This window comes from Dysidea avara, chromosome 10 (assembly GCF_963678975.1).
Source record: "Dysidea avara chromosome 10, odDysAvar1.4, whole genome shotgun sequence".
Taxonomy (NCBI): domain Eukaryota; kingdom Metazoa; phylum Porifera; class Demospongiae; order Dictyoceratida; family Dysideidae; genus Dysidea; species Dysidea avara.
Genome location: NC_089281.1, coordinates 13,141,536 through 13,158,124, shown reverse-complemented (window position 1 = coordinate 13,158,124; position 16,589 = coordinate 13,141,536). Strand labels below are relative to the sequence as shown.

Sequence of the window (16,589 nt, the reverse complement as noted above, 5' to 3'; positions counted from 1 at the left end):
GTGTTTTATGTCATTATGTGCATGGTTAACTTGGTATAATTTCATCACTAACTTTCCTCCATCCCATCCTGCCATTCCAACCAACCTTTTCTCAAAAAGAGGTTTTAAAACTGCGTACCCAAAAGTAGGTTAGAACTATACTTTTATCAACAGGATTCAAGCTGATAAAGCTATTGCATGTAAGACAGCTAGACACTCTATAGCAGGTTTTGCTGAATAAACATGGTTGACGCTTGACATTTTGTATCCTGCAAAGTGTCTTTGTATCAACAAATTTGATTTCAGGTGACTTTAAAATGTCATAGCCTTATTATAAGACTTCAGCTACAAATAAGTCACCATGTAGAGAGTTCAGCTACAAACAAGTCACCCCCTGTAGAGAGTTCAGCTACAAACAAGTCATCCTGTAGAGAGATGCAAGCTTGAGGTTGAATTGACCAGGTAGATAGACAGTAATTTAATCATATTATGTTGTAGGCGAAAGAGGACACACAAATAAGTTATAACACTAATTTACACCCAGAAAATTCCAGAACTTGTTGCATGGGCAGCTGATCATGTAATTAAAAAATCAATCAGCATCACGATTCACAATGATTAATTAAGATAGTTTAGCAAGCAAACTCTTGGAATAGATGGTACCCATGGAAAATGCTGATTTTGTGCTCACATATACTTCTGTAATATAATAGCTATCTATCATTACAGGTAACTATATAGTAAAAATGTCTGCTAATAAGGTGGTGTTCCAACGCTTCTATCCTACACTGGTTGAGACACTACCAATGAATGATGCTGGATTTATTGCAAACTTGTTCTTGGCCAAACTTCTTCCTGGTGATTCTAAAGGTCTCATAGAGGCACAACCAACAAAAGCAAGCAAAGCATCATATTTCTTGGATCATGTAATCCAACCATCAATAATGACTGGTGTTGGTACAGCTTTTGATGATCTTATTAAAGTGATGGAGGATAGTAAGTATGGTGATGTGAAGGTGTTAGCCAAACTGATTAGAAAAAAACTAAGGGAGGAAGCAGTGAATAACAAGACTGGTTAGTTGATGCAATGATATCATGCATGCAAAGTTAATTATCATGTGTTTCTGGTCCTATCAATTCTCCAAATATTACCAGGTGACCAAGTTCTGTTTTCATGCAGTGCACTATGTTTGGCACCAGAGTGCATGAACTGTTGAGCAAAGCATATAAATCTCTACTCAAGCCTTTAGCAGCATAAAAAAGTAAATGCTTTTGAAACATCATTGTTAAAGTTAATGGTTGCACGGTTTATTCTCCAAATGAGTGCTTAACTAAAACATGTGGCAAGAATTCATTGCCATAATACATTTCTCTTTACTTATATTTTTTGGATCATATCAGACCATTGAAATATAAAAATAATATTGCATTTTTGATTTTATGCTTGGATGGCTTAATAATCACTGCAGCATTACATTTGTCTATCTTGTGGTATTAACTACAGATATGTCACCCCAGTAAACAAAATGACTGCCTATCAACAGAGTTTCTCCCCCCACACTATCAAACAATGGAACAGCCTCCCAGATCACATCATTGAGGCAGAACAATTTAATAATAACAATAACAATAATAACAATAATTACATACTAAACTTAGATTTGCTGTAACTAACTTACCATAAATGAAGAAAGATTGGAGTGACTAAAGGTTGGTAAATTTGTTTAATCAAAAAAAATTCACCAAACTTTATTTACCAATCAGCCATTCAGTATATTGTTCTATATTAGCTGCATAGTAAATTTGCCAAACTTTTGTCCGCCAACCTGTGTCGCATGCTGATTCGCCAAATTTGAGTCATACCAAACTTTTGACATTTATAGTATGTTAGAATTTTTTCTTTTTGAGGGTCTAGCTGATTACCTGAGTGGCTTTGGTCACCAGCCACATGAGGAATGTGAGGTGAGCATACCAACGTGTTTAGTCTAGCTTTCCACATTTATAGAAAAATTATGCCATGTCCGGTACCCTATAACTACTCTCATGTGATCATGTCCATCGGCTGTTTTCTGGCTCCAGCTGGATACAAATAATGCTAATTGGAGTGAAGGAAGATGAGTAGAGAAACACTGCTCTCAATAAATAGAGAGGCTCTGCTCTCAAGTCTAAGTCTCAACAGAACATATTATGGGTTGGGAATGGGTGGGACATTGATATGTTCTCTTCACATTCTTCACTAGCTGTATAATTATCATCTCTGATGATTGAGGTATGAGGAGTGGTACTCTGACCAACCTCTACAGGAACAGAGGATACCAAGCTTGGGTGCCCTGACTGCAAGCTTGAGATACCTATCAGATTCAAAGGAGGGTTTGCATAGATCTTCCTCGCCAGTGCATAGCCCAAAGGGGAAGCATAGAAACTGGAATGACACTGCTGCATTCACCCTGAAGAGGAGGAGATAATGAAATTGATGTGATATTGGGTACCACGAAGAAGGCATCCTTCAGGTGTATCAATCTCCCTTCTGTAGGAGGAATTTCACTGTATAAGGCTCTTCAACTATCTCCCAGATATCCTACCCCAAGTAGTCGTGTGGGTCATATCTGACAGCTTTCAGGAGCAGCTACAGACCTGATCCTGTCCTTGTGGAGGGGAAAGTCATTAAAGTAATATGATTCGGCAAGCTGGTGTTAGAGAAATCCCATTTGTGAATCTATTGGCCAATTTCTTAGCAAAGCTATATGAAGGTAAACCAATCTTTAAATTCACATCATTCCTTTATCTCCACAACCCATGAACATGTTGATGGTCACCCTGTGGATCAACACCCCATCACTGTTAGGCAATGAAAGGACCACCACCCTAACCAAAATACTTCATTATATGGGCATATTGTCACGAGGTACATTACCCCAATGGGAGATAATCGCTCCCTATCTCTCAAGTTACTCTCCCTAAACCTAGTGATGCTGTTACATTTCAAGACCATCAAGATCTCATGACCTCTCCAGCCTTGATCTGAGATATATATGAAATTCTTACCTGACAGCGTGAAGTTCAAACCTAACTCCCTAGCTAAACAATCCATGACCATCCAGGCTTTTGTGTTTCCAGTCTTCCCTGCAGATAAGGATCTCTACCCATTAGAGGCATGCACAAGACTAAGCTTTTCTTATCTTACATTAAACCACATAATCCTCTTCCATTGCTAGATGGATCTTGAGTTTGGCTGGCATTGATACTAAAGCTGCCTCCATCTCAGTGGTGGTCTCTGCAGGTGTGACCACAAATGAATAATGGAAGCAGCTGACTGGAGCTCTGAATCTGTCTTCCAAAAATTCTACTATAAAATGCTAATGCCACTTTTGGGGTTTCAATATTATCACATCTGCTCCCACGGTTTCACTGCAAACATCACATTGATTGATATGGGATCCGAGCATTTTAAAATGTGATTACCTGAATGGCTCAAATCACAGAGTGGTCGCCAGCTATTCTGGATTACAAACATTCTGGAAAGAAAGCCCTGGAACCCTTGCTCCAGCAATATGTGAATCTCCGCCTGCAGCAGGGTCTGCTTCTCTGATGAGAGGTGAGGGCTGTGTTGCATTGCCTCTTGCTTGGGGGCTCATAGGAGGAGAGCCGTCTGTCACTGTTTTTTGGACTTGGTCAACATCCTCCAATTTAATTGAAACAGGCTGATTCTGCCAAATAATTGGTGAGATCTGGCTAATACAGCTGCCACTGGTGAGATTCCCTGCCCCCAGCCAAGGTGGAGTCTGCAATTGGCAGCTATTGTGTAGTATTGGCATGCCCATGATGGATGGGATGGGATCTGGTGCAATCTCTGGGTACTTAATTTGGTAGTTGTTTACTCCTATAGCAATGGGAAGAGTCTCTACTAGACACCCTTGTGTTTATTGGTGTCTCTGACTCTGACACTGAGGTATCTCTGGTATCAGCTTTTGGTTTAATATAGACAGAGTGTTCTTTAACACCTCTGGTATGGACTGTCTCTGAGGGATCTTGCCCTTTGCATGCCACTTTCTGAGTATTGTTTACAACATTTATAGAAGTATTGTACACAGTATTCAAGTTTCTTGAAATGCTTGCTTCTTTGGTTGTTGCTGCTTCCCCTGGACAGTGGGGGTGGCCCAACTGATTAGGTCTTCTACTGACAAAGGATCTCTGAGTGAGCAGACAGCGTCACTATGCCAATGATGTTCCTTAGCCTGTTTATCAAAGTCCTTCCCAAAGAGTAAGGAGGCAGTATCTGTGAAGGTTTTCTGGTCTTTTACTAGGTTGGAGAGCTCCCAATTGAGATAGTGGGTAGTCTTCTGGCGTCTGTCCACTGAAATAGTTGCTGATGCATTTTCTAGCAATTTTAGAGCTTGTTGTGCCATCTCTGCAGCATCTTTCAGGGTAAGCATGCTTCTGTGTGCTGACTAAAAGAGTTCACTAAATGGCTAGCCATGTCCAGTACCTGACTTTGTAGGCATGGACTAGGTTTACGTCCATATCTTTAGCTTGTTTGGGCAGCTTGTATTTGATGGTTGGATCCAATCTGGGACATTTTGCATAGATGCTGTCTGGGTGTGAATGCTTTCTCTTTGCATTTTGGCATTTCTCATTAACGTTGATGAGCATCTTAGAGAAGGCCTCTTTGGTGACCCTGCAAGTGCTATATACTTGAAATCTTCAATGTTTCTCCTGTCTCAGAGTCTGATTCAACTGGTGACCAGTAGACATTCTTGTCATAATTAGGAGAGTTGCAATCGTTTCTCGGAGCGATTACCACAGAGTAAAGGGTCTGTGTGATTCTGCACACTACTGTCATTGGCTGTTTCCCAGACTGGTTCATGTCTATGGGTGGTGGAAGCCCCTTGCTCATGGCCCAGACTCTGCATGCTTGGGTAGCCTGGTAGCACTGGCGAGACTCTGGTTGCAACTGGCTGGGCAGTTGATTTCAACTAAGTGACTTGTTGAGAGACAGTGTTGATGTTGTGATGAACTGCCTTGAAGTCTTCCAAAATTTGGCTCTGTAAGTGGGTCAGCATTGAAGAGATGTTGGTGAATTCGTTGGGAGAACTCTGCCAGTGATGCTAATGGGAGCCATGCGCTTCTGCTTGTGGCGACGCTCCAGGAGAAGGTGGTCAACTCATGCTACACACATTGCTGAGCAATAAAATGGCCAATGGGTGGGATCACATGAGAATACTTATAGGCTACCTGATGTGACATTACTATTTTTATTTTATTGTTCTACAGATATGGAAAACTAGGCCAAACACATTGCTATGTGATCCAAGCAATCTGAAATATAGTCCTCCTGGATATTATCAGCTATACTTGACCTATCTTTCTAGTACCTAATCATAATCATAATTATAATCACAGAGTGTAGCTGCTCTGGATTCTGATATATTATGATAAAAGTCTGCTTACATCCACAAAGCCAGGGGCTTTGTAGTATGTACCTTTTTATTGTACTAAAAGAGTTTTCCTGTCCAAAGTTTGAAGAAAGAATGCGGTATATAGCTTTGCCATACTAACTCATTAGGTGACCTGTTTCAAAAATGTGTGGGTGAATAGAAAGTATTTTTGCCATAGCCAGAAAGCTGACCGGCTATGCTCTCATCTTTCTAGTATATTCAGTAGTACCTGATATTGGGCAATTACCGTTAACCTAACTGTTTTTATAGTGGCTGTGTTATATCTGCTTATGTATGCTTTACCATGACTTTAGGTCCTGCTACTAACAACATACCAAACATCCAAGAACAGTTAAATGATGTGGTTCAGTTTTTACAACATGGACGGTCACCAGCAGCACAGAAAAGTCTGCAAGAACAAGTTGATGAGTGCAACAAGCACCTGGAAGCTATGCAAAAGAACCAAATAAAAGCAGGCACCAATGCCAAGATCATGAAAATGGGCCATTCAGTAAAATGTGCTATTGACGTCATGACTGAAATAAAGTCTCGTGGAGATCCAATCAAAGTGGCACAAGCATCCTTTTCACTCTTCTTCTCGCTCGCTGATCTTGCCAGTGGTACTAGGTGTGCAGTGATTTCTGCTATGTGTGGAGTCTTGTCAGGATTTTTTACATTCATTACATCTCAAGATGAAAAAGAGAGCCTTCCAACTCAGATCCACAAAATAATTGCACTGGCACTTGAAAGGTACAATTTCAGTCAACCTACCCAACGAGTTGCTGAATGGAAAGCTGAAGCAAGTCTAATCATCAGAGAGTTAACAAATCACCAGAACCATGGTGCTTATCAATTCTCTATGACAGCTTGTAATCGGTTAAATCCTTTTCTTCGGCTGATGGATGAACTGGAGACCATTATTAAAAGAGGTGTCAATGATGAAAATAGTGCAAAGAGAAGTGTGCTTGCTATGGGTGCTTACGTAAATGCAGCTGACAGCTACATGATGATATTATCTTGGCATCTTGTGTTATCACGAACATCCAATGCAGATGATAGCATACGTCTTGCAAAAAAATTAGATGCAATGGTTGAAAAAGCCAAAACCCTTTTTGGTTTTCTGTCAGATTATAGGTTCCTAAGATTATATCCTGAATATGATGGACTAAATCATATAATGATATTTTATCGCAAAGATATGAAGGTGTTTCCTCAGGTCGAAAATTTTCGGAAGCGAATGGGTCTACCTGAAACAACATATACCATAGAAGAAGCGGAATTAGGAATACGTCTTATAAATCCAAATCCATTACTGAAGTGGCACCCAAAGTGTGATGAGCTGGCAGGTCGTGGTGACACCCACTACATTGCAATTATTAATTACACTCGCTGGCCAATTCGTGTGCTTTCAGGAAGAGCTGGTGATAACCCAAAAAGCCTTCGATTTGATACTACTGTGTTTCCCAATGAGTGTTACTCACATGAGTGTGTAACAGCTACTGGCCAGGGTTGGTTTTTTTCATCAGGAGGTGTAATGTGCATCGGACAAGACAAGGAGACTATAACAGAAATGACAGATGTGAAATTTCTTGAATTTTCCTTGTCCAACCCAATGGTAATGAATATCTTCAAAGACATTACCCGCAGAAAGATTCTACTTAATGCTGTAGATGAGATTCCAAGTTCAACTCCTCCAGGGCATAAAACATGGAGTTCGATGATAGGAGGAAGCGACACTGGTGAACAATTCAAATACCATAATGTTGTTTGTTGGGCAGCGGGTATGATACAAGAAGGCAGAAATGGGTACTGTGTGTGGAAATTTTGCATTGAAGAGGCATACGATGATGCAAAACTTGAGATGATAGACGAATGGCGGCTTAAAAGAATAAGCGAATGGCCAGGTTTAGTTATATCCTAACTCTGAATTACACATGTAGATTATAATAAATTTAGTAACTTTTCTTGGTTTACATATAGCAAGACTTATGTGCAACACTTAATGTACAAATACCTGTTTTGTTTTATATGTGCATATGCACGTACACACCCACACACACGCACACACGCACACATTCATGTATATGCACCAGATTACTGTAGCATGTTGCATTTATTAGATCATTTTGATTACTTGTACAGCTAACACATTTCATAACATAGGCAATTGCAAATTGCTTTCATGGTGGAGGTTTTATTTTTATTTATTTATTAAGGCTTACAGCACAAGTGCTGAAGGTCTATAAGACACCTGGTCCTACGGCCTGTTTAAAGTTGTGTATGTTTGAAAAGGTGGAGGAAGGAGAAAAAATCCATGGCTGGACCTGGGCAGCCTCGAACCTGCAGCCATCCGATTAACACTCAAATGCTTACAGGAGTCTACCAGGCAGTCAGGATATTTTCTCCTTGTCAATTTCATGTATAGGTATATGTATCCATAGGAACTCTAGAGAGTGACTTATTATCTCAAAGCACCCCATGTGGAACCAAATGGACATTAGTTTATTTATTAAGGCTTTACAGCACAAGTGCTGAAGTATGACGAAGTACAATAATGTAAGGTGCACATGTTTGATAACAGTAAATTAAATATCTGCGATTCCCAAACTACCAAGTAATTATTTCTTATAAGGAAACAGTTTGGTACACTAAGAATAATAATCTTTGGCTATATAACTAAAAATACAGCAATTTTTTTTATCTCCTCAAAATTTTCAAGCTAACATTTTGTCACACACATGACACTTTTTAATTCTTTATTGTGAATATATAAGTCTAATAATTAGTGATAGTATATCTTGATCTTGGCAGTCAGTGTCACATATTCCTTTGTAGTTAACTTCATCTAACAAATTGAAATATTACAGTAATGGAATGTCACCATTGCATGTCACTTACCAGCGACTGATATAGCTGCCTTTGCTATAGCATTTATCTTTCCCTTTGTACCAGATCTTTCTTGTCTTGAACTTTCTTCGGTCTGTTGTATTTGATGACTCTCAGGAATTCCTCTCTGCTTTTCTCACTCATCAAGTTCAGTGTAATCGTGCTACTGAATATGAGGGATGGTAAAATTTAATATTGAGTCTTGTACTTTCTACTATAAGGAACTAGAAAGTCCCAATTCTATCCCACTGAAGCCCTACATCAAAGTAAAAAGTAGGAGGATATGCTAGTTAAACCCCAGGAATGGAAGTTAAACCCCAGTAGGTCAGAATCCTTAAATATGAAGGACAAGCTGATTTACACATTCAGTTGGATCAAAGGAAACGTGAAGACATATCATAATATATAGCTGCAATAGCACTGCAATATTGAAACCATACACAGTTCTTTATGAAGTAAAATGTTTCAAAGTGTGGGACAGAAGGCATGTCATAACACATTATCAACATCTCAAATTTAGTAATTGTCACATTGTTTATAAAGTCAAGTGCTTAAAAGCATGGGATAGAAGCCAGTTAAACCCCACACCCACACTCATAGGATATCTACAGCCTTGGGTTGATAACAGCGATATCCTATTTGTGGGAGGTTTAACTATAACTAAAATCTGATCCTTCCAAACGGTCAAATTGCCTTCAAGTTCCCTTAGGTGGCTGGCTGGGTTGGCTCTAGTGGCAATTCTAGAGTTGGTAGGGAATGGGAAGGGGACACAGCATGGGTATGCATGGCTATAGAAATTTCAGGGGGTGCAACCCAGAATTTTAGGCTTAAAATAACCTAAAATTGATGCTAAAACATGGGAAATGTTGAAAACCAGCTAACAAAGCATGACAATCTATTGTATGTGCACTGATCACCATGGTTAGGCATAGCTGTGTGCAGTAGGTGATTCTAAATAGCTAACCAATAACCATACACTTGTAAAGCTGTCCAGCTAAACTGCTAAAGCCAAGAGAATTCACTTCAACTCACAAGTTGATTGATATGACACTGTAAAGTATACAGCAATACAAATACATGTACACAAGAGAATGCATGCAACAGGATGAAGACACAGCAAAAGAATAATAATAATATGGTTACACAGCAATTCTAAGAGCAACGGCATGATTATGGGGGGTGCTTTGGGGTGCTGAAGCACTCCGTCTGAATTTTAATATGTACACTAGGAAGCTAGTAGAAGCTACAGGTTTAAGCATAGACAATTAAAAAGGTAGAAAGTTTTCTTCTGGACTGAGGTTAGAATTGCATATAGCCCACAAAATTACCAACCATGCAGTATCACTAACATCAATCATTTGCAAAGTAAGCATATACTCACAAATGAAATTATGAAACACTTGGAAACACATGACATTTTAGTTCCATGTCAGTTTGGTTTTAGGTCAAAGCATTCCTGTGAATCGTAGCTGCTTACTGTTACTGATGATTTTGCCAAAGCATTAAATAAACTCCAAGTAGATGTTGGTATATTAGGTCCATCCAAGGCATTGATAAAGTCCCACACAAAAAATTTGCTAGCAAAAATTGAATTTTATGGCATTAGAGGCAAGGTTTTGAAATGGTTAGAGCCTTTTAAGCAATCCTTCTCTACAACTTGTTGTTAATGGTTCCCTTTCTTCTCCTTGTGAAGTCATATCAGGAGTACCACAAGGCTCAGTCTTGGGTCCTACCCTCTTTTTATTGTGCATTAATGACATAACTGAAGGTATTAGCAGCCAGACGAAACTCTTTACCAATGATTGCCATAAAGTTATCCATAGCCATCAAACACTTCAGCAAGATATAACAACATTGTCAAAATGGATGGACAAATGGCAAATGGCATTTAATCATGTCAGTAATTGTAAGTTTCGAACCACCATAGTAAGAGTTATGTATGTAATGAATGGCATCCCACTGGCAGTTACAGAACAACACTTGTATCTTGGAATCAAATTACATCACAAACTCTCATGGAAACCTCACATAGACTACATTTAAAAAAAAAAAAACTATTGGTTTTTAAAAAAGAAATCTTCATCACTGCCCCAAACATCTAGCATACAAGTACGCAGAGGAAAAATTTACATTTAAGTGGGTTGTAGAAATAAAAAGCAATGAAACAAGGGAGGTCATCTAGTTACACCTACAGCTATACTAGTTAATCTATTTCCTACTTTAGTCATATACAGTCATAACTGAAGTAGAAATTAAATGTCAACTAGTATAGCTGCAGGTGTAGATGACCTCCCTTGTTTTGTTGCTTTTTAATTCTATGATCCCTACCCAAAAGTAAGAAATTTTTCTAGACTTCTATAACCTTGCATCTAATGACAGAATGGCATTACACAATAATTGCACAACAAACACACCCTACTGTACTGTTAATTTCTAGTAAACAAAGTAGCCATGCTCTGTCCATTACACATCTCTACACACTGAGAAAATAATTATATAATATTAAGATTGCCTAAAACCAATCAGCTTATCAAACTGCTTTCTAAGTGGGCTACACCAATCAAGAGTGGTATAAGGATAAGTGACAGTTATGAGCAGTTAAACTATAAAGAGATGCATGCAGAATTTATAGGGTAAGCAGCTATGGAGAATTCTCAATGGTGTGATATATGGTGACTGTTCTATTAGAGTATTTAACTCAAATCTTATGTGCACAAGGAGCATATAACTTCATAAACAACAAATTTAAACATGGTAGCAGACTCTATTAGAGTATCTCGATCTTGTATGTTTTTGGGAAGGTGGCATGTGCCCCTGTGTCCCTCTTGGATCCGCCATTGCATATAATGTCACATTTTAAAGCTGTATATGGCATTGTACTGCTACCATGTTTAAATTTGCTGTTCGTGAAGTTATATGCTTCCTTGTTCACATAAGATTTGATTGCCATGTACTACATAAAATAAACTTGACATTATATGCAGTGGCGGATCCAAGGGACACATGCCACCTTTTCAAAAATATACAAGATCAATAGAGTAGTCAGTAAAATACTTTAATAGAATAGTCACACACTTAAGTTTACTTATTGACTATTGAGAATCCTCCATAGTTGTTGAGTATGAAAACTAGCATCTACAGTACTATCCCATGCATGAGCATACTTAACCTGCTAAGGATATTTTGTAAATGAAATGCACATGGTCTTGTAAATATTCTTAGGCTCATTATTTACATGGTGCTTTGTGTGCCATTCTTTAGGCTCACATACCCATGACTGTCAGTTATCCCTGTCATACAACTCTTACAGTCCACTTAGAAAGCAGTATTATTTACTGTACAAAACTGCAAAATTTCAGTCCTGAAACACTTGAAATAGCTTCAGCTTTAGGGGGGGCTGTGCCCCCCAGACTCCCTACTTCATGTACTTACTACCCTGGTGCACCCCCCTGGATCTGCCCCTGATATGGAAGCATATGTTTGAGTATGTCGCATTACTGGCAGAACAAAGCAAAGCTATAGAAATGAAGTTGGGTGGCCCATTGTTTTGTGTATTCCTGTTGCATATAAGAATGATGTTACTATACATCTCTAACATAAGGTGTAATATTAGAATTTTAACCATAATGTTAGTAGCATATGGAGTTGCATGCCCCATAAGATTCTATGCACTTGTGGTGATGGATCATGGCACATGTAGCCACTGATATACTACCAATGAATCAACACCTTGCACTATAATTACTGAGTCGTCAGTGCTCGCCTGAAGGTTTCTAGTTCTTCACTCAGGTTTTCACTCAGGTCGTCAGTGCTTGCCGGAGGTTTTCTAGTTCTATTATGCTGGCATAATGCTTGATGCTTTTGCTAGCCTATTATGCTCGAAATTATGCCGGCATAATTGGCGCAAGCCTAAATGTGAAGCTTGCTTTTTGATGAGATCCCTACTATTTAGTACTACCATTGTGCACTACATGTGATACAGTAGTATTGTGTGTGTTTGTATACATACTAATGATTATACGAATTCTTGTAGACAAAATTGTTGATGTGCATAATTATATAAAACGTTTGTGCATATTAACACAGAAGTGTTGGCCAGTGAAAGACTTTAATTTCAACCATATAAAACTTAATTTAGAATCTGAACCATATAATTATTACCTGTTTTGTTTATGTCTGTCTCTGTATTTGACCATGATTTTAGATCTTGACCATGATTTTAGATCTTGACCATGATTTTAGATCTTGACCATGATTTTAGATCTTGCTACCAACACACATCCAAGAACAGCTAAGTGGTGTAGTTCAACTTGTACAACATGGACAATCATCAGCAGCATAGACAAAATTGTAAAAATAAGTTGATGAGTGCAACAAGCATCTGAAAGCTCTGGTAGATCCCTGCAGTGAGCTGACAGACCAACCAAACCACAGTACTAACCATGATCTCACTGAGATAACTTGTATGTGCTTGATTTTTTTTTATTCAACTGATGGGTGAACTGCATGGAGATATTTGTAATTGTAATTGTGAATTTTGGATAGAGGCGTAGCCTGTACAACCAAATCATACCTATACCCATTAAAAATCATACATTATAATAATTACTATAGTGTCTGTTCAGCAGGTTCTTAAATTGATTAGGGGAGTTGGAGTCAATCACTGATTGGGGTAAAGAATTCCAATCGTTAATCACTCTAACTGAAAAGAAAGATGATCTTGATAAGCAATTTGTATGTGGCTTGAATAATTTCATGTTGTGTCCTCTTGTTGTTGTGATTGTGGAGAATGACAAAAAGTTCTCTGTATTTATGTTATAGAAATTGTTGATCATTTGGTACAAAAATAGTAGATCTCCTCTGAGCCTTCGATACTGTAGATGGTAAATTTAAATAGTGCAATCGATCATAATAAGACAAATCAAGACAGGTGGTAATCATTCTAGTGGCTATTCATTGTATAGCTTCTATCTTATGTTTATCCATGATGTAATGTGGTTCCCAAATTGTATTGTTATACTCAAGCAGTGGAATTTGTTTTAATAAATAGTTTAAGGACTATTTATTAAAACAAATCTTCAAGCCAATGATGGAAATCATGTAAAAAAAATGTGTGTTTACTTTGAGAGCTTGCATGAATGCGGCTGACAGCTACATAATGATAATTATCATGGCATCTTGTATTATATATCACACTTGGTGAAAGCCAGTTTTCCTTGTGACTAAATAGTATTATATTTTGTTTTGGTCACAACCACTTGATGTGTGGTACTTCCATTAAAGCTGAGCCTAGAATATTATTTCTATATTATGATGTTATTTATAGCTAGTTAATGAGTATCTGGTATACCCACCCAGACTCCCTGTACTCAGTCAAAACATGTCTAGAATTAAACATAAGTGTGGATAGCTGCATGACAAATAACTGCTATCAAGAGTAAATAGTACACTACTATTTTTAACTCTTGCTGCTATGGTGTACCCCAAGATCCTGATTCATTACAAGACACACTAGGATACTATCAACAACAAGCCCAGTCACAAATCAATCAATCAATCACATTAGCACTGTGAGCTGAATTCAAGCTCTTGGATTATTAAAAAATTTCTGTGGTATTAGATCAACACGAATGTATAGTATAAATCGAGAATGCAGATATCCCTTTACAAGTAAAGAATTTCATTCTCTAAAATGTAAAAGTTAGCTCTTGATGCAATACAATAATGCACCATTGTTGGAATGTAGTTAACATTGTACAGTGAAACCTGTCTAATCAGGTCACTGCATAAAGAGGTCACCTGTCTAAATTGGCCATTATAAAAATCCCCACATGTGTCAACTGTGTATAAAGTGACCAGCCACCTCCTTAATTAGGTCAGAAAATTTTGTCCCTATGATGACCGGAATAGACAGGTTTTACTGTAATACAATCTAATCCAAAACAGCCAAACTGTAAAAAAAGAGTGCGGCCCTCAAAATGGCTATGGTGAAAATAGATGTGAAATCCAAGGTGGCGGCCAAGAAATGGCTGTGATGGTAGGTTAATGGTAAAAATTTTAATAACACCAATTCAGGTGAATTTTGGTGCCGCTTGGTCAATTGGCACAAAATTCACCTGAATTTTCGTTATTAAAATTTTTACCATTAACCTACCATCACAGCCATTTCTTGGCCGCCACCTTGGATTCCACATCTTTTTTCACCATAGCCATTTTGAGGGCCGCATTCTTTTTTTACAGCTTGGCTGTTTTGGATTAGATTTCACTTCTTTTTGTATTTGTATACCCCAAAATAGGCCGGCTTTGGGACTTTTTAAACATATCTTATTTCTTTACCACAGGAAGAAGAAAAGATGAAGCAGATGTACTTTAAATATTTCTGATTTTATCAGTAAATGTACAAATTATATACATATAATACATATATTTATTACAGAACTCTCCATGATGGTTTCTTTGTAACTGAATACTCTACAAGGTGAGCTGCTCTCTCTACAGGGTGAATTGTTTGTAGCTGAACGATCTACAAGGTAACTTCTTCTAGCTGATCTCTCTACAGGGTGATTTGTTTGGAGCTGAACTATCTACAAGGTAACTTCTTCTAGCTGATCTCTCTACAGGGCGATTTGTTTGTAGCTGAACTCTCTACATGTGGTTTGTTTGCAGCTGAACTCTCTACATGACGGTTTCTTTGTAGCTGAACTCTCTACAAGGTAACTTCTTCTAGCTGATCTCTCTACAGGGCGATTTGTTTGTAGCTGAACTCTCTACATGGTGGTTTCTTTGTAGCTCATCTCTATACAGGTTACCTGTTTCTAGCTGATCTCTTGAATTCTCTTCAAGGTGACTGCTCTATTAGGATGACTGCTCTATTAGAGTATCTCGATCTCGCACTTGCTACACCAAGTTGGATTTCGTGTTATAACTCCGTGGCTTTAAGTCTGATTCTTCTACACCATTGAAGAGCCTTTCTAAGATGATTACTCCATCTTCCTATTCAAGATTGTCAGGAACTTACTAGCAATACCTGATCATTGCTTACCGTCACCAACTCCAGTGTCCTCCACCCGTGCTCAACATCCTCTCAAGCTAACTCAATTGCAAACAAGAGTTGATGTGTACAAATACTCCTTCCTCCCTCGAACAATTATTCAATGGAACTCCCTTCAAATTCCTAACATCGACACAATAGATCTTGAAACATTTAAGAACGCTGTAAGTAATATAATATAATATGCATGTGATTGTAATGCTCATTAGCGTGTTGCCCCTAGTGGGCTTTGCTAATTAACAATAACAATAATAATAATACAGCGATTTTCAAAGCATTACCCCAAGCGGTTTATCTGGTAGGCGTGGCAAGCAGTCGTTTTTTATTAGCTAATCTCGATTGCGTAGTTGTTACACACTGTTGGTTTTTTCGTTGTATCTTCCTGGTTTTTAGCTCGATTTCTTTCAAACCACAAAAGGTTTGAGGTTCAATAGCTACCCTATTCACTCTTTTTATTTTTTCAGTTTTTTTAATATATATTTTTTTTAACCCACCGATTTTCAGCTTCTTCCCATACGCGGTTTACCCTGTAGGCGTGACAACATATTGGTGTTATTTTTCGTGAATAATCGCTCATAACTTTGCCTGTTTATCGTATTCCTGCCAGGGTTGGTACCGAGATGCGCCTTTGTACCCCCTCCCCCCTCTTCTGTGTGCCAAATTTCAAGGCAATCGGATATGGCGTTCGCGTTTTATAGCAGTTTTTGTAAGTATGTGAAAAGGAAGAAAAATAAGAAAAAAAAACTACAATGGCCATCACTTCAACACCGACGATACGTGACTAGATTAAAAGTATTCTACAACATTGTTTACTCCTCATCAGTCTTAACAGTCCCAAATTATTTCACCAACACCACATATCCCACCCGCCACCACCACCCCTTCCATTTTGAGATTCCGTTTGCTAGAACAGATCATTATAAATTCAGCTATTACCCCAAATCTATCCGCGATTGGAACAATTTACCAACTGACACAATAGAATCCCAATCTCTACAAGTATTTTTAGATAAATTATAACTGACTCTCATCTATGTGATTTGTAATGTTTTTTCCTTACCTGAACATATCAGTTTGTAACTGTGTTTTCAGTAATCATAATCATAATCATAATCATAAAACCGAAGAAATTAAGCCAATTTTTGAAGTCGCATATCTCGGGAACGCTTGAAGCGATTTCGCTCAAATTTGGAATGTGGAGTGCTGAAGTTAGAGGGAGTGTTCACAGCAAAAATCGT

General features: G+C 38.2%; 1 protein-coding gene across 2 annotated transcripts in view; it reads left to right on the top strand.

Moving 5' to 3' along the window:
* LOC136236963 (uncharacterized) overlaps positions 1-7,573 on the top strand; it is a 31,037-nt gene extending 23,464 nt beyond the window's left edge. For both annotated transcript variants that reach the window (XM_066027196.1, XM_066027197.1), the window contains 2 exons: positions 709-1,053; positions 5,729-7,573. In XM_066027196.1, coding sequence (XP_065883268.1) covers positions 726-1,053; positions 5,729-7,335 — 1,935 coding nt within the window. In that variant the 5' untranslated portion in view covers positions 709-725 and the 3' untranslated portion in view covers positions 7,336-7,573. The remainder of the gene's footprint in view (positions 1-708; positions 1,054-5,728) is intronic.
* Positions 7,574-16,589: the final 9,016 nt, after the last annotated feature.